This window comes from Neodiprion lecontei, chromosome 5 (genome assembly GCF_021901455.1).
Source record: "Neodiprion lecontei isolate iyNeoLeco1 chromosome 5, iyNeoLeco1.1, whole genome shotgun sequence".
Classification (NCBI taxonomy): Eukaryota; Metazoa; Arthropoda; class Insecta; order Hymenoptera; family Diprionidae; genus Neodiprion; species Neodiprion lecontei.
Genome location: NC_060264.1, coordinates 32,546,850 through 32,565,706, shown reverse-complemented (window position 1 = coordinate 32,565,706; position 18,857 = coordinate 32,546,850). Strand labels below are relative to the sequence as shown.

At 36.3% G+C, this 18,857-nt stretch overlaps 2 protein-coding genes across 3 annotated transcripts; both read left to right on the top strand.

The window, feature by feature from the left end:
• The first annotated feature begins 254 nt into the window (after positions 1–254).
• On the top strand, positions 255–3,595 carry LOC107225017 (tyrosine-protein phosphatase 69D). Its single transcript, XM_015665320.2, has 4 exons — positions 255–517; positions 1,732–2,018; positions 2,368–2,671; positions 3,038–3,595. Exons 1-4 carry the CDS (start codon positions 424–426, stop codon positions 3,412–3,414), a joined length of 1,062 nt encoding a protein of 353 aa, XP_015520806.2. The 5' UTR covers positions 255–423; the 3' UTR covers positions 3,415–3,595.
• A 2,037-nt stretch (positions 3,596–5,632) lies between these two features.
• Positions 5,633–16,331, top strand: LOC107225035 (tyrosine-protein phosphatase 69D). 2 transcript variants are annotated; one of them, XM_015665351.2, is made up of 11 exons: positions 5,633–5,971; positions 7,625–7,936; positions 9,169–9,756; positions 9,952–10,248; positions 10,443–10,708; positions 10,785–11,442; positions 11,526–11,766; positions 12,544–13,543; positions 14,117–14,404; positions 14,495–14,923; positions 15,039–16,331. In XM_015665351.2, exons 1-11 carry the CDS (start codon positions 5,887–5,889, stop codon positions 15,117–15,119), a joined length of 4,245 nt encoding a protein of 1,414 aa, XP_015520837.2. In that variant the 5' UTR covers positions 5,633–5,886; the 3' UTR covers positions 15,120–16,331. The 2 variants fall into 2 exon arrangements, with proteins under 2 accessions (XP_015520837.2, XP_015520829.2); XM_015665343.2 differs by having other exon boundaries at positions 12,532–13,543.
• The last annotated feature ends 2,526 nt before the right edge of the window (positions 16,332–18,857 follow it).

Sequence of the window (18,857 nt, the reverse complement as noted above, 5' to 3'; positions counted from 1 at the left end):
TATCGACTAGTAAGTGCTGCGGTCGGCTTCACATCCGATTGGAAAATCCCTATCGAATTTTATCCGTCCGAGCTTCGCCTTAACGTTTAATGAGTAAGACAGTGATACGTGACAAACGCCATGACATGTCATAAGCGTTCGAGACGAAAGTAATTACACAACATCCGCCGCTAAACTAGACCTGTGATTCGTCGTTGAGATGAACTCGCGCATGTGCATTCATATAATCACCGATCACCGACCGTCCTTTAAAACTTTTACCGAAGGGATTCGAATCTCATTCCGCCTAGCTCAAGCCGGGTTGAGAGTGATCAAAAAGTGAGATTATCAAGGCACGAAATTGAGTGCTGCCAACACGCTGCGTGGAAGATCATTGGTGCGTGTAACGAAACGTGAAAGGATACCGAAGGATCACAGGACACCATGTCGCGAAGCAACTTGGCCTTGATACTCAAGATATCGTCGCTTTTAGCCTGTTTCATTTTGATCCAGCGCGTAGCCGATGCTAAAAGTATTGGTATGTATACGAATATGAAAATTGCAAATTCAATTTCTTTCATCTTATTCGCGATCGGCTCAGGCGTTATTGTCACGATTCTATACGCCTGTTCACTTCGTCATCTGATAGTTTCTGATTCTTTAAATAAACATTCCAGTTATCAGAGAAACAAATATCGCTAAATAAATTTAAACCACGATGAATAATCCTACGTTATTTTACTGGTCTTTGCGGGCATTTATAGAAAATTTTCATTTTTTTTTTTTTGTAGTTACTGGAAAAATTCTAGTACAATAGATATCGTTGCAAGTGTAACGGCTTAAATATTATCGGAATAACGAGGGAATGGAGTAGACGCAATTGTTTGATGTAATCATGATTGTCGAAAATACACTCTATAATTATAGAAATATTCGATCATTATCTCGACTTAACTACATTTTTACACATAAATGAAGCCTCGACATCGATTTACTGTTACACCAACATAAAATCATTGCAATAGTTGCAAGATAAGAAGCATATCGTTCGTTTACGGTAAAAGAGAGAGAAAAAAAAATGCAAACAATTGCGCTTCCTCTCATGAAATATTAGTAGAAAAATAATGTTCATATAATTATTTATGCAACACATTCATCCATAAGCGTTCTATTGACGCGTGTTTGACTTCAACGTATTTAGGCACGCGAAATTATTACGGAAATGAAAACTGTCCATCGGAAAAATGTCCACCCTAGTAAATTATCCTTCGAAAAATTCAACACATTTATTTATATCACGTAATAATTTCTGCTTAGTCGCGTTCTCGATTTCTAAGCGAGTAATTAACGTGTGTATCTATCCTTGATCAGTTGCGGTACTCGTAATCCCGATACCGTTCCTTTCCACGCTATTTTGCGGTTTGTACGTAGATTCATTTATACATTTATTACGTTAAACCAATCTTTTCCTGTAACTGTGGTGTACTTATCATCGGCTCTTCCGACATCGGGTTTGAATCGTAATGATTCACGCTGTAATTTCGAAGAAAATTTTACCATATACTATACTATATTATATATAATAATATATATAGATACACACACATATATATATATATAAACTGTTGTGCAAAAAAAGTTTCGATTTTGAATCGCTAAGCTGATTTTTCAATATTCAAAGTAATTGTTACGAAAACGGTTAAACTTAATCCGTCACGTGACTTATCAGTATATGTATTTTCTTAATTCCAGTGAGTCCACAAAAAATCGTTGAAGTGGAAGAAAACGGAATGGCAGAATTAACATGCAATGTAGAAGGTTACGCCGAAGACGACGTTAAATGGATAAAACCCAATGATCATCGGAATTATGACGGTAAAATAAGCCGTTTAGATGGAGAAGATAGATTTACAACGACACTGACGCTTAAAAACGCGAAAGATGGCGAAGTTTATAAATGCTTGACTTATGATGAAATTTCGAAACAATCGGTCGGTGATAATGTCACCGTGAAAGTCATCAGTCATCGGTCATCACAGGTAAGAATTACCAAAAATAATCGATCAGTTTTTCCCGATTAACCAGCTCGATTATTTTTCCTCACAATCGGTTTTTTTTTTTTTTTTTTTTTTTTTTCATCACTCCCATGAACAACGCAATACAATATTAATTTATATAATTGAAGTATCAATTATTATCATCTATTTGATGCAATAAGCGAAATATAAAGGAACATTTTTACCTGAAATTGAATAAGAATTCAAACGAAACTGTAAATTATCAATGAAATTTACAAAATGTTCGTTTCAAGAAAAAAAAAAAAAAAAAAACCAAGATAAAAGCTAGTAAATAATGGACTCGATTAATCGATGGATTAATTATTTTTAGTCTGATAATCCAACATACTTGGATGGACTAAAGGTGATATTAGCACCTTACAAGCAAGGCGGTGCAAAGTTGACTTGGCGTACGCGTAATGCAAACTTGTCAAATCCAGTCGAATTCGTCAGCATAGAATGCAATGCAACCGGTATAACATGGCAAAATTGTGGAGGGATATCGAAGTGCCCGCAAAAAAAGGACTGCATTGTAAACAAATGGAAAATTAATGCTGCAAACTTTGAAATCAGGGTCATCGTGAACGATTCTAGCGGCACGACTTACAACAGTGATCCGATCAATGTTACCCCATGTTAGTTGAAAGAAAGATTATACATTAGGGTGTTGAAAAAAAAAAATCATTTTTCATTCCGAATCGGTTAAAAATTTTCATCTCGCTATAAAAATACACCTGTCAAAATTTGAACTCTTAATATTAACATTGAGAGCATATTTTTATACTTAAGTGGAACTTTATTGAACCTCTTTGGATGAGAAAAAAAAAACCGTTTTTTTTTTTTTTTTTTAAACATCCTTTTATACATATATTACCAATATTGAGACATAAGATTTTAAGGAAAAAAATAAAGTTCACCACCAATGTGAACATCCGTAGCTCTCTGATTTCGAATTCTCTGTATTTGTTACTTTAACCAAAAAATCATTTAATTTTTCACAGATCCTGCCTTTGTTCCGAGTATTAAAATCAGTGAATCTACCCAGAATTCGATAAGTATTACTTGGAACAAGCCACCAGACGCAATATTCAATGACACTGAATCTTACGAGATTACGGTAGCTGGGAAAAAAAAACGCACAAATTCTCTGAAATTATCCAAGATAATCGAAAGGCTTGAATGCGGCAAGACGTATTCGATCAAAGTTGCGCCTTGTGTTTCGGATTCAAACGGAGGTTGCCTGACTGCCAGTGAAGAAATGAAAGCCGACACGAAGCCGTGCGAGAAAAATATTTCGCCGATTTCTCGACCAGAAACTAGTACCATAGTTCTAGCTATATTCTCGCTGTATTTCCTGGCGAAATACGAATTTAATTAATAGTTATCGAGTTATCCGTTGTCGATGATTGATCCAGTAAAAACATTGTCGCAACACGTAATCGAATCTCCGGATTGTCAAATGAAAAAAGACACGACCGACTTTTCTTCTCCGGTTAGATTGTATATATTTATTCCATTTTCGACTCATCGTACGAATTGTGTTTTACGTATTAATAAATACAAAATTTCAAAAGATCATTGCATTATTTCGCATTCCTTTGAGAATATTTCGTCATATTCTCTTCTTATTGAATTAAATCACTAATCACTAATTATACGAGTTTAAGTATTAACAATTGATGAATGACGTTGTTTGGACAAAACTTTTTTGACGTATAAAATTTACCACCGAATTCATGTAATATCTCACGAAATTTAATCTCATGCGTGGTTTTGCCATTCGTTTATAAATGTCTTATTAAATTTTCCGTGATATTTATCGGAAATGCGGTATCTTTTTCCGCGTGACAATAACCACTGGTTGCAATAGTAGTAATTTGGTCACATAATTATATTTATTTATACTTTACCCAGAAATAACTGTATTATGTGTCACAGATAACAAGCATCCGGCTCATCCCATCATAAATACGTATCACGTGCTATCGCACAATGTCTGCAACTGTAATTGGTTTGTTTTTTATGTCTTGCATTAATCATTGTACAATAATGAGAAAGCATCGCACAATATGCTGCTATTACACAGCCTTCCAGAAATTCCGTTTATGCCATAAGATACGGATTCCGTATCATTACGATGCGCGTATCCAGATTATAACTACTGTGCTGAATAAGATTTTGATTCACATGTATAACACGTGACAGGTTTCATATCCACTTGACCAATAAGATCAATTCCGACTTTGATCCACAAAATTTTCTGAATATAAATTAACGAAAAATCGATGTGAATTTAAAAAAATTATAACCTCGTGGTGATAATCTTTCTACAAGTCCACAAGGGACACTCCATTTGTTGAAAATCCATACAGAATCCACAGCGCCATAGCATATCCATATCCATGGTGGATCTCTAACATACATCCATAGAAATTCAGAATATCTACGTCCGGTGACAGATATCCAATGGATGTCGGTGAATATCCATGCACGTAAATGGAGGTACTGTAGACAACCATCAGGCAGCGAATTGTCGCTTTCCTCTCTCGCCACAAAAGAGAGATCCAAATTATAGAAACCCCCAGCAATTAGGACCTTTCGTTTACTCTGAACTTCGTCCCTTATCTGGGTACGGGTTTGTACTGGAGTGCCTAGTTCACAAATTCTAGGCCTTGGACATTTCGTCTGGGGCAGAACAAAGGAATATGTGCATGTGATAGTTTCTAATATTTTTCATGACACGTCCATTAGAGTGTGTGGATCTGTGTGGGTAAGATCGGAGATGCTCGTGAGCAATGCATAGAAAAGACGTCCATTAGGGGCCCATATTTCTTATTGACACAATCCTAGGAAATCTCTGACAGAGATCTGTAAATGATATCCAGTAAAGTTCTATATCAGCTTTGTAACAAGCAGACATTTCGGTCTCTAATATACCGTAAGAAAGAATAATTTCTACATCACTCTACGAAAAATTGCTGCTCGTGGGAAATCGTAGAAAATAAGTAGCAAATTGTAAAAAAGCGTAAAAGATGTAGATGATCGTTAAAAATTGTAGTATTTGTTACGTTCACCAGACCTTGGATTATCAACTTTTTAAAGATTACCCAAAACTTTCATCGTATTATCGGGTTCACGTCAGTCTGATCGATTAGAAAATGTTTAAATTTCACCAACACCAGCGTTAGATCTATATAAAATTTTATTGTACTTCCAATTCATTTACATGTATCTGTGTATTTATATGTATTATACATATAGATAATCTTATTCTCCATAAGTGCTCTACGTCTATCCATCGTTGAATCATCGAGGCACGATTCACATTTGTACCAGAGTAAGACAAGCATTGGTAAGTAGGAGCGCGGCGTGATCGATGCTGAATAAGCCGACCGCCGACGTTACACCCAAGGGTAATATTGCTTACTGCCGGTAAGGTAGTTTCCAGACAAACCAAAATCGTTATCCATGAGACCATTGATGGACGAAGCGGAAAAAATGGCTGGTAAGTGAACGACAAGTTGTACTAATAGGCCGGTAGATAGCGTTCACGAATTCCCGAGCCGTACCATAATAAAATTTTAGTAACATCCGAACGTCTCGGCCACTCGGCAATGCTCGAGGTCTCGACAACGCTGTTGAGCGATTTGAGTTGACACTTGATAGTAATCGTATAGAGTTTTAGAATAACGAAAATAAGTGAAAAAGTGAGGGATGCGGTGGTAGGTGAAACGTGACGAGTGTAACTGGAGTTTTGTTCTGTTGAAAAATGCCCGTATGTCCTGGCTTGTGAGGATATAGTTAAATGGTGACAGAACGAGAGAGGAGCCCGGCCGCATAGACGGACGCCATGTTACGAAGCCAAGCCCCGACAATGAAGATATCCTCCCTCTTCGTTTGTTTCCTATTAGCTTACACCAGCTCCGAAAATCCCGGTACGTAAAAACAATAGAATGCGACGCACGGTTCGACCCTAAATGGCTCTGGAATTTCGAATCCCTCCAGGCGGCGGGTGAGAAATCCGAAAAAAAAAGACTCGCGATTTCTCAACCCCGCTACTGTTGCGTCGTATCTATGTGCCTGCGTACGGACGTGATTCACCGAATACAAACCGCAGGCGTTGTTTAAAAATAAATACGTACCGCATATCGTTATACGTGCACGGATATGCTGTAATAGACGCGATTCGAGCATACGTCATACAGTTATGGCTCGAAACCGCAACGCGAAAGCCGGAAGGTCATTGCATGCGCCCCTGCATTTTCAACCCGGTACTTTTCAATCCGCCGACACGATAAACACGTGATCATACCGATTTCACCCTATCTTCTATCAAATATTCCTTCCCGCCGCCTATCGCATCTTTGAGCCGCATCGTGAACACACGTGCGTTAAACAATCGAGCGGCGAAATTCACAATATTCAATTCACCTCATATATCTTAGATATTGGACAGTCGGATGATTATTCATTCATTCAGACACAGACACCAATGTTGAGACTGTCAATTCTGCCTGATCCAGATGCACAGATCATTATGCAAATAAAGTTAACTTAAACAAAATTATCTAGGTACAGATACCGATATTTGACAGTGTGCAGACACAAATATATGAATACTTCCAAAATTATCTGGATGCAGATACAGATATTTAAAATTATCTATGGTGAATACAAATCACATGTACTTGCAAAAGTGTATTTAGTTTATACCGATCAGGAATATCTGCAAAGAAAATTATTTAGATAGCTAATCTGATATACTTTTGAAATAAAATGAAATTTGAGAAGATGTTTTCGAGTATTGAATAGTTTCTCAATTCTTACTACTATCGATCTATTATTAATTCGGTTGAAAGAAATAATGAACAAAAGCAATTTTTCGTCTACATACGAATTGAGGTATATACTAAGCATTTGCGTATATAGAAACAAATAAAAGATGAAAAATTTTTGTATACACTATTATATCGATTGTGACGAATGCTTGGATATCTACGTTTCGGTTTTCATGTTTTTTATCTTGTGAAATACATTATTATTATATACAGTCTTTCGCGATAAACTTGCCTCGGCATTTCCCACTTCCTGCGTTTCATCTGCTCCTCCTTTTTCATTGCATACAGTTGACGTAATATGCGAGTACATCAACTGACTGAGGCATTAACTTATACAGTCAGCATGACAATATCCATGAATTTTTCAGATTGTTCATGCTCAGAGCGTGTCAGACTATATATTCGTTACATGAAATCTTGACTACCGTTGACGTACTTCGGTTAAAACACAAACTGGAACAATCTAGTATCAATCAGTTTTTTTTTTTTTATCATCTAATTATTATTAACCTCGACGTATGAATGAAAATATCTTATTGGGAACGTTTCGAGGTGATAATTATTCACTACAGAATTTTTATTATTGTGAAATTTAATATCTAACGTCAGTTTTCACTTTTGGGTTTATTGAGCTCAAATAAAATCGCTTCAAGCTTCTTAATAGCCGCAGGATTTTGCGTCCCATCTTTAGATTTCACTCGAGTCCTATTTCTATTCGCATTGTTTTATGAAAAAATCAATTATTTTCAGTCAACAATTCGAACTCTTCAGACTTAAAAAATGAATCTCAGGAAACGGCATCACCGATTAATATAACGGTCTCTCAACCAGAGGAATACATAGAAGCAGGAACAACGCCCTCCTTGACTTGCAAATCAAAGGTGCAGGGATACGTTTGGTGGACAAAGGATGGAGGAAACTTGACATTGCCGATAAATTCATCGGACGGAAGCTTGTGGCAAATCAAAAAGGCCAGCGGAAACGATACTGGAAATTACACATGTGTCGCTCAAACTCTGGCAGGGAATCTTCACAATGAGACGAGATACATAAGAGTAGTAGGTGAGGAAATTGACAGAGAATGTGGTCCATTATTTGTTCGGAAAAATATGTGTAGGTTTAGAGATAAGAAACCCTGGAGATCGATGTGATTCAAATTACGAGCTGCTACATTTTTTTTTTCTAAGGAACAGAACATCGAGAGTTGATTTATAGGTTTAAAAAACATGCAGAGTAAAAAAACAATCATAATATGTGGTATTAAGAGAAACTACAATCTTCTTAGGAAAAAGATGCCTCGCGATCTGTGGACGTTGATCGCCTGTATTTCTTTTCATTCTTACATTATTTGACTGAGTTGAGGAATTTTTCACTTTCTCATATTTTCATATAACGCTTGATACATGAACACTTACTCAGTTGGTTTCATTCACAAGCAAGAGAATCAGCAATCATGTTTTCCTTGTTTTGTAATGTGGTCAGATAGCCGAACGGTTTGTGACGAACGTAATCCAGATAAGCTGGAATAAAAAAGTTAATTAGCTCTGTGAAACTTTACAAAGAGCAATAAATTAATGCTATAAAACTGCTATGACAAAATAAATGCTTTAATTTTTTCCATAATTACGATTTTCAAGTTTTTGTTCAAAATGTCTGTTAGAAGATCGATTCATTGGGATCGTTCTCTTTACTTTTTTGTTACTGTACAATGATTTCATGATGAGTTTTGAAAGTCTCGAAAGAGTTCGACAATCATTACAGCAGGAAGTTGAAATAAACCAGTGATCGTTTTGTCATTGGATTCCTAATCTATAAAACGCGCACGCAGATGCTGGTTAATCTTTCCTCTGGGAAATGAGGCTGAAGTTAGTAACGTTATTGTAATGATTAACGTTTTGGAAATTAGTTATTTCACAGTTGCAGGAATGTATGAAACTCAGTAAATCATAAAAAGGAAAAATGTATACTGATATTTTGAAAACTTGACTAGTTCAAAGTCACTATAAACTTGCAAATTAATCATTTTCCCCCGATTTTCATTACGACAACGTTATTAACTTTAGCCTCATTCTAGGAAGTGGTCAACTGTTTTTCTGATAATTAGGCAGCATAGAACGTTATAAGTTTTCAAATGTAAAGGAAGCACAGATAGTTCAGAACTGAAAGAATGAATCACCAGTAATGAAACTTACTGGTTAATCTTGTATTAAAAAATTAATGGTCATAGATTGATGTGTTTTACATGTAGAAGTATCACCCAAGTAAGAGTCTAATTAAATATTTTGCATTTGAAGAGCGTGCCAAGATAATGGGAGGGCATCCGGTACGTGTTAAAACAGGCGAACCGGCAGTACTTTCGTGTTACATCGAAGGATATCCACTGTCAAATTTTACTTGGATGAAGATCAGCGGCGATGAGATAAGCAAGAACATGCCCACCCAGGATTTCGAGTGGAATGGAATATACCGTGAAATGATCGTTAACTTCACCAAAGTTAGCTCGAAACATAACGGTACTTACGAGTGCAGTGCAAAAGGCGCTGAACCGGATAATTATGTTAAGAATCAGACATCGCTGACGGTGACCGATGTTCCCCAAGTCTATATCAACACTGTAAAAGCAGTTGGGGCACACAGAGTGTTTTTGAATTGGACCATAAACGACCGTAACGATCCTGTGAAAGAATATACAATTCAATACAAAAAAAGTGACGCGAAAGAGTGGCATTTTAACAGGGAGCCTATCGACGGCAGTAAGACTAGCTATGTTCTTACAAATCTAGATAACAACACTGACTATGAGTTCAAGATTGAAGCCACTAATACGATTGGCCGCTCACCTCCAAACTATTATGAAGACTCGGTTAGAACATTGGAACAAGGTAAATGGCTCGGTAACGAGCGAATTGCACGCTGATGAATAAGCTTTTCTCAGTTTTACCTGTTTGTACTAAATACTTTTTTCTTCACCTGTCCCAAGTCAAACGGAAAAGTTCTTATAATTATGGGATACTTTATTTAAATACGAAAGGTCAAAAGTTGATGTAAGATTATTTACAAAAAATTTGTATTCACAGATCCTGTATTCGTTCCGAATGTCGTGTACCAGGGGGTAACCTCTGATTCTATACAGATTACGTGGGATCAGCCCGGAAAAGAGTTGCAAGACCATTTCCATTACTACAAACTGATTTCAATTTGTCTAACTGATAATCGCACAAAAGAAGCATGTTTATGGAATCAAACGAATAAGTATGTTTTTTCAGACCTTGTTCCTAGGACTAATTACACATTTTCGGTTGTCGCCTGCAACACGTACACAAATGAATGTGGGAACTGGAGTACCCCACTGCAAGTTGAGACGGATGACGGAGGTATCATTAAAACCATTCATTAGTCAGCGAGAGTATGTGTTTTTCAATGAATGTCATTTCTGACATATTTTTCCTATCTCACATACAAAACTATCGATGCAATTTGTTTGACGAACTGAGTCATCTAGAGACTGGTTTGAGAAAAGCAACGAATAATGAAATTCGAGGATTGACAATTTCTGAATATTTTTCAGTACCTAGTCCACCACAGAACGTCTCTGTGATCTGCGAATATAGCAACACGAGTAATTCAGGTAACGTTTACGTAACGTGGGCGTTTCCAGTCGAACCAAATGGCGTGATAACACGATTCAGTGTACAACTTAACAGCTCAGCTTGCTATAAAAACGATTCAGGCATTATGGGTTGTGAAAATGTCGAAGTAACTCCCGTGAACATAGATGTGAAGAAGAATATGACAAAGAAATTTGAGGGCCTCTTACCAAATACTAATTACACGGTATGCCGTTTATACACATGTGCTTTATTTTGTCTGGAAAAAATCTTTGTCCATGCCTAATCAAGCAATGTTCTAGGTTTCTGTGAACGCTGAAACCAAACTTGGCAAAATTCGGCCAGGCAAATTCACCATCGATAATTGTTCAATGCCCATAGCAGTTCCGAGCAAAGATAACATGAACAACGTGGCAAGTTGGAAGAAAATTGATATCGGTGACCAACACTTGTTCCAGCTAAAATTGCGAAGAATATCTGAGCGTAACGGGCCGATATGCTGCTACAGAATATTTGTTGTTAAGCTTGCTCCTAATCAGAAAGTCAGAGATTTGATTGAACCGAGAAACCTCGATGTCGATACCTATCAAAAAGTCTACACGTCTCGTTCGGGCGGCGTTTATCTGGCCGACATGTTCGATTCGGACAGTATATCGACGACAATTTTTATCGGCGACGATAAAATTTCAGATGAAAACAAGAATTGCCATTATTGCGTTGGACTGAAGCCGAAAACCTTTCAGTCTGTATTGAATCTAGCCAATCAGCCGCCATCTACTGATACTGAAAATATTACAAGCCAAATGGTGGATCCTGCGGTAAGCGACGCGTCGACAGGTTTACGGAGAAGAAGAGAGAATAATCCGTATACAAGCATTAATTACAACGGAGAAACGTATCTACCCGAGGACGGTCCCTTGGACAAGGAATCAAATTATACTGCGTTTATCGAAATTATAGGTAAGGTGAATAAACTCGCTGCTAGAAAATACTGAAATGTCTGTATATTTATAACATTATTTACGCACTCTTCTTTGTTTCAGTTAATGGTAGTGAACCTGGACAATTTTTACCCGCCTACAGCAACTACCTGAATCCACATGTAGTTGGATCGTATTATCCGGTACCGGACCCGCCGGAGGACCTTGGACTGATGATGCAAATTTGCGTCGCTGTATTGATAATTGTTATCATTATTCTAATGGGCATGTGTGTACTTCACAAATATTTGAAACACGCGCGTCAGGGCGGAGAGGAAATAATCAGTCTGAGAAACAGTTTCAGGTGAGCATTTCCTGAAAAAAAGGAATGTTTGGGAGCATAGTTATATTATGTTATCAAAGGGTGTGCGCTCTTCTAAAAAGTCTTGAAAACCGCAAATATAGGAATTTTGTTAGATACTTGCAATCGTTCTCAGAAATCGCGCGAAATATGTTCCATCTATAATTTAAAGATTCTGAAGTCTAAATTTTTTCAAATGTTACTACTAATTTGAAGTAAACCTTCATAATTATTCTCACGTGCTACGTTTGCTCGAATATTTCCTAACTTGAAATTTCACTTACTGTGCTCGTTCTTTTATCAATATTTTCTTACATAGATGATAATAATAATAATAGTTCCAGTTACTAGTCATCAAGACGTCTTGTTTTTCATTAATGAACCATTCAATTCTATTGTCTTCAAAAATACAGAATTCGTGTTGTGAAATGTGATTTGGCAAAGAAAAATGTCAAAGAAGAACCGGAATTTCGCTCAGAGAAATAAGGAAGTCATGGGACTTTTGAAACCAAAAAAAATAACCACCATATCACAATTCTTTTGTCTACACAACATAATTTTGCAAACGTACCAGAAAACATCAACGATTGTTAATAATACCCGGAATTAGTGAATTACCTGTTACCAAGTAAATCGAAACACATATTCCACGAAAATAATAAGAAATAAAAATTGACGGCCATAATCGACTATATCTAGCTTTGCTACTTAACCAAATGTAATTCTCCATAAGAAGACCAACTTCTAATTGATGCCTCCTTTTGTCAGGCATCTATGCAGAACCCTGAGAGGAAGGCACCAGCTCGTAGCGTCAAATCCACCGGACATGCCACCGATATCACGAGCCGATCTTCTCCAGGCCTACATAGACCGCCACCGTGATTCGGACTATGGTTTTCAGCACGAATTTGAGCTGCTTCCAGACAGGTTCGCAGACCGTACAACGCGGGCTTCGGAGGCTCGTGAGAACCTGTACAAAAACCGCTATCCGGACATAAAGTGCTACGACCAAACGCGGGTGCGTTTGGTGCAGGTTGATGGTATCTGCGGGTCAGATTACATTAACGCGAACTTTGTTCTCGGCTACAAAGAGCGAAAGAAGTTCATCTGTGCCCAGGGGCCGATGGAAAACACCGTTTGCGACTACTGGAGAATGATATGGGAGCAGCATCTGGAGCTCGTGCTGATGCTGACGAATCTCGAGGAGTACTCGAAGACAAAGTGCGCTAAGTACTGGCCCGACAAAAGCGAGTCAAGAAGCTTCGGTGACATCACCGTCGAACACGTCAGGGAGAGACCGTATTCCGACTATGTCGTGAGAGAATTGAAAATGACGCGGACGGGGGAAAGAGATTCGAGGATAATAATTCAGTACCACTTTTTGGTGTGGAAAGATTTCATGGCACCTGAACACCCACATGCCATCCTCAGGTTCATCAAGAGGGTCAACGAGGCTTATTCTCTGGAAAAGGGTCCAATCCTGGTACACTGCAGTGCTGGCGTTGGGAGGACCGGGACTCTCGTTGCATTGGACTCGTTGCTGCAACAGCTCGCCGATGAGGGACAAGTGTCGATATTCAACACTGTCTGCGACCTTAGACATCAAAGGAACTTCTTGGTGCAGTCCCTTAAACAGTACATATTCGTCTATCGGGCGCTTATGGAGATGGCACAGTTCGGCGACACTGAAATACCTGCTGCCCAGCTCAAAAATCATGTTGAAAAACTTCGACAGCGAGACAATGGCAAGGATAAAACAAAGATGGAGGAGGAATACGATGTAAGTAGAACATTCTCATTTTCATGGTGTCACGTGACCGATTTCTGAGTATTTACAAGAATCGGGATAATTTTTTCATGAAATTTCGTATCGATGTGGAATCTTTCGTAAAATCATCGTGCTATTCTTGGAAAGTGCATTTTTCTAAGCTAAAGCTCAATAAATATCGTACGGATTTTTCATGTATTTATTTCGTCGCGAGACGGACTTTGAGGTTATACTTTGAGCAAATTACTTCAGTGGCGCCGTGGCGTGTGAGCGGTAAAATTTAGCAACTGTTGGGGGATTGTGATAAATAAATCATAGAAATTAAGGTTTGACAAGTATTTGAAACCACTAACTGATACAAACTGTCCTTTCATATTGTAACACAATGAATAGAAGAGAAATTACAGAAAATTCTATGTAGAAATTGATAATTACCTCGGTAAGTTGCTCAGTCTGAGATGGCGCTCAGATCGCGATTTGAAAGTACTTGCGCAGTATATATTTTGTAAATTATTCAATTATTAATTCACATGATTATTTATCAATCATTATGCCTAAGACATCTTCAATCATATTCGTTTTCAGAAAATAAGCTCCATGCTGGAAGATAGAAAATCGTTTTCTGTCGGCGGCGGTGATGAGAATAGAATAAAGAACAGAAACGACCTCGTCATACCATATGACAGAAATCGCGTTATACTGACGCCGGTACCAGGACGCGAACATAGCACGTATATAAACGCTTCGTTCATTGAGGGATACGACAATTCTGAGTCATTTATTATAACTCAGGATCCGCTAGAATCTACAATACCAGATTTCTGGCGAATGATTTCCGAACAATGCGCATCGACGATAGTCATGCTCTCCGATGTGAGTTATTCCTCCCTGCCCCTTTTTTTTCCACGAAACATTTTCACTCACATCATAAATTTTACTCTGACTTCTTTGTGTATCACATAGCTCAGCGACGGACCCCGCAAATGTCCACGATACTGGTCCGACGATGAGGTGGCGTACGATCACATAAAGGTGAGGTACATACAGAGCGAGAGTTGTCCGTACTACACAAGACGAGAGCTTTGTATAATTAATGAAAAAACGGACGAGAATATGATCGTGACGCAGTACCATTACCATGGATGGCCCACCGTCGAAGGGGAGGTACCCGAAGTCACGAGAGGCTTGATCGAATTGGTTGATCAGACAATATCTAATGATGTAGAATCCGGAGGTCCATTGGTCGTTCATTGCCACTGCGGATCGGACAGAAGCTCGATGTTTGTCGCCCTTAGCATTTTAGTACAACAATTACGAACGGAACGAAGGGTGGACATTTTTACAACGACAAAAAAGCTCCGCTCTCAGAGACACGGAATGATCGGCTCATTTGTAAGTAAAAATTAGACAGAAAACTATGCCCTTCTTAACATATTCCTGAATTATGATGCATGCAATTTGCGAGCTGTTGTCGCGGATCTGAAAGATCGAAATATCTGTTTTTCAGGCTCAGTACGAGTTCCTGCATCGAGCAATCGTCAACTACTCGGACCTTCACAATCTGGCGGAAGACGAGGCAGCATCTTAATGAAGATAGATCTGAGGCCTAGAAGAGATAAGGTGTGTGTGTGTAACGGATTGAGTGTGAATCCGTTCATAAAGTTTGTTGAATTTTTTTTTTTTTTTTTTTCTTTAATTTTCTATGACGAGTGACTTAACTATTTTTCTTCCAAAGAAAAACGATAGTTGTAACTGAAAGATTCTCAGTGATTTGGTGAAAAAAAAAAAACAAACATAAACAAAGGATAATGATAAATCAGAATATTTAAAACATTTTGACCAAGTGTAATCTAACAATTATAAACAATAACGGCGCCATCGCTCTGAGCGATTTGCAATTTTCGTCGCATTGGTATAACCAAAGAAATCAAGATACAAGACAAAACAAACAATATGAATAAAAGATTATTATTATTATTATTGGATCGTGCGAAGGTATCAATTTAATAATAAAAACCTACTCTAACCAATCGCCAATGTTACATATCGCAATTTAGATTCATCTTCCTTCCTTTACCATTAAATATCAAAATAATTTAAACAACCTATAGAGCGTCTTGCATAAAAATGAGATTTCAATTCTCCACTTTTTGTCTTGTCATTTCCCAATCTCTGCTATTTTAATTTTTTAATTTTCGTTTTGCTCTTTCCGACTTCTTTGAAAAGAAATGTTTAAAAACAGATTCTGACGCGTGTGTAACTTGAAATGATGGTTAGGTAGAAAAAGACAAATGTTGATTGACAAATCTAAAACCTGGCCCAGTATTCTTCGTTACATTTCCATTAACGTGTATTAACTATCGTAATGACTAGAAAAGAACATACTCCTATGATTAACAGCGTAATATGAATAACGACAATTTTTTGTGTATAGATATAAAAAAATATATATATACGTATATTATATATTATTTCGTCTCTATTTTTTTATTATCTATTATTTTTATTTTTTTTTCCTTTCATACTACGCAAAGACTGATGACGATAATCGAATACATGCAGTTTAATGTTTCACAAAATTGCACACGCAATTAAAACAAAAAATATATAAATATATTATTTTTAATTTGTTTATTTTTCGAATTTCATGTCACGAAAAAATTCTTTACACAAAGAAACGTGAGAAGGAAAGAGCAGGAACATGAAAAAAAAAAAATCCAATCTGATTAATTATTAGTAGATCATTACTTTGTCACAGAAAATTCTGTAAAACAGCGACTGAAAATTTCTACCGATATTTTAGTGAGATTAATTTTCTACTCCAATAGACTTACGAATCTCGATAACGCGTCGTTTGCACCCTGAGACTTTGCAACAAAGTCATAATATAATAATAATAATAATAATATAAATAATGATGATGATAATAATAATAATTTTAATAGTAGTAATAACGAGGTAACATCTAAGCCGAAGAGGATAGAAATAAGGAGGGGACATTTTTTGTTTCAACGTGCTCGTATTCTTTTGAAAGTGTTACAATCTTCTATATTACCTTCTTTTTTTTCTATTTACTACCTTTTATTTTTCCAAGTTCTAGTCAAGGTAAGCCAGGACAGAAGCGGCCAAGCCCCCTATTTCTTTTGAAATAGACAATCAAATTGATCTGACTTGTATCAATCAATCATGTTCTCTCAAATAATATTATCTAGGTGTATTATTATGTTTTCTTAATTATATGTACTGTGTGGAGGCAGTAGCCCCTTTCTCACCGATAAACAGATTCACATCGTAACCCTGTTGTATGTTTGTTACTTAAGGATTTAAATAATTATATAATTTAATTAGTGAACATATATTGTTTCGTAGTAAGTTGAAATAATTAACCTGCTCTGGGCATCATAATTAACTGTTCAGTTGCATTTTAAAAATGTTACACGCATCACTGCTATTGATTTATTGTCATTACGTATAATGCAGATATCTGTTACTGAGATAAAACAACACAAGTAATTGATAGATAGATACATACACAATATAGTAATTATAGTTAACAAATCAAACCTGGAAGTATTGTTTTAATGTCTTTAACGTTTTTCTCATTTTTTCCCAAATAACATGCAAAACTCCACACTCATGTCTAACCATACATTCTCATCATCTATCCAATTACCTCTTCTGTCTACTTTGAGTCCGGTTGTAAGTGCACTAAAGTGAATATCAAGTCCGATCATAAATTTAAGCTTGTAGATAAAACGTGCGTGTTTGTTGAATACTGTTGATAGATCATGTTTTATTTTTCTATTTAATCGTTTTCGTTTTTTTTTTCTTTCTTTAAGTCCTGCAACTGCTTCTCGTGCGCATTATTAATCATTAAAAGGCTTGTTGTCTAAAATCGCATTGTTGTTGTGTACTTGATAGGCAATTGATTGAGTAAATCAATGAATATAAATAATAAGCCTCTTAGAAGGTATCTAAGATAATACAATAATTAACGCGAATTGTTCGATGAGAATAGTAGAATTAATTAAGTAAATATCTTTTACCGGTGATATTGTTTCTCGAAATTGGTAGCATCAATAACATGATCTTTTTTTTTGCTATTGTAACAACTGACAAACTCTCCAGGTATTCAGAAGGAACGAAATAACGGCAGCATGAAAACAAACCGAAACTTTTTTTCGATTGGCCAGATAATCTAATTACATGACAACAATTAACACATTCGATAACATCTACTATTACGTAAAGGTGCGAAATATTTCGACTGTGAATATAATGAAAATTCAGAATTTAGCAAACCGACGAATTACATGTACAAAAAAAAAGTAAGGGAAAGATTTTAGTGAGTAAATTCACTAGTGCCATAAGATCTCTGCCGAAACACAATTCGTATGTATGATTTGTTTTTATCATTATTCATCCTCAATCATTTATGGATACTTTACTGCTAATTTAACAATTGTCTTTTCATCTAACTCGTAGAGATAACAAGTATTGCAGGCGGATACCCAGATGCATAGATTTTTATGTTTGATAGACAAGTAAAACACGGAATCGTTTTTTTTTTTTTATCAGTATAACAAATTGAACATTTCTTTTCAACCTGTTATACATTACCAATATTATAGTAGATGATACTATCACCTATTGGAACTTCATTGCATCGAACGAAGAACAAAAATATCTGGGTGAATACTATTAATAAGCTGTAAAGACGAGGATGTGATGGCTTGTTATTTTGAAATGATATACATAAAGAATAAATGATTTCGATATAATGTTTTTAAAATTACTACAGACTTGGAGCTGTGTACTATCGCTACTAATAATTTTGTAAAGTAACAGATAAAGGATAAGAGTGTAGAATTTAAGCTGAACACAATATTATAATTATATGATGCAAGTGACTATACATTATTGAAATATTATAGGTATAATATGAAAGAAGAAATTATGAACATATAACATTAGTCTTAGATTTTGTATGATATTTGATTGATAATACATGAGAGAATTTTTAAATATCTTAAAAAATAATTATCTTTGATATTAAATGGGTGACGTGAAGGGACGAAGGAAAGAGATAATTTGATATAATGTACGTATAATGTATGTAACTCGGTGAAACACCAACTCAATTTTTTATACTGAGTTGCAATAAGGTAAAAGAACACTCGATGTGAAAAAGCAAAAATACAACACTATGACAAACTGATTTTTGGTCTTGTTTATTAATTTTGAAATTTTTAACAGCATAGTTACCGCTAATGTACAGATAATTACAGAACAAAACCGCTTTTCATTTGTAACTCCAACGAATATT

Bases quoted from the DNA above. Each gene is read 5' to 3' on its own strand.
- LOC107225017 (XM_015665320.2), top strand. From the start codon at position 424: ATGTCGCGAAGCAACTTGGCCTTGATACTCAAGATATCGTCGCTTTTA. The intron at 518-1,731 runs GTATGTATACGA...TCTTAATTCCAG, and splicing joins AGCCGATGCTAAAAGTATTG to TGAGTCCACAAAAAATCGTT. The intron at 2,672-3,037 runs GTTAGTTGAAAG...AATTTTTCACAG, and splicing joins TCCGATCAATGTTACCCCAT to ATCCTGCCTTTGTTCCGAGT.
- LOC107225035 (XM_015665343.2), top strand. From the start codon at position 5,887: ATGTTACGAAGCCAAGCCCCGACAATGAAGATATCCTCCCTCTTCGTT. The intron at 9,757-9,951 runs GTAAATGGCTCG...TTGTATTCACAG, and splicing joins GGTTAGAACATTGGAACAAG to ATCCTGTATTCGTTCCGAAT. The intron at 10,249-10,442 runs GTATCATTAAAA...AATATTTTTCAG, and splicing joins AGTTGAGACGGATGACGGAG to TACCTAGTCCACCACAGAAC.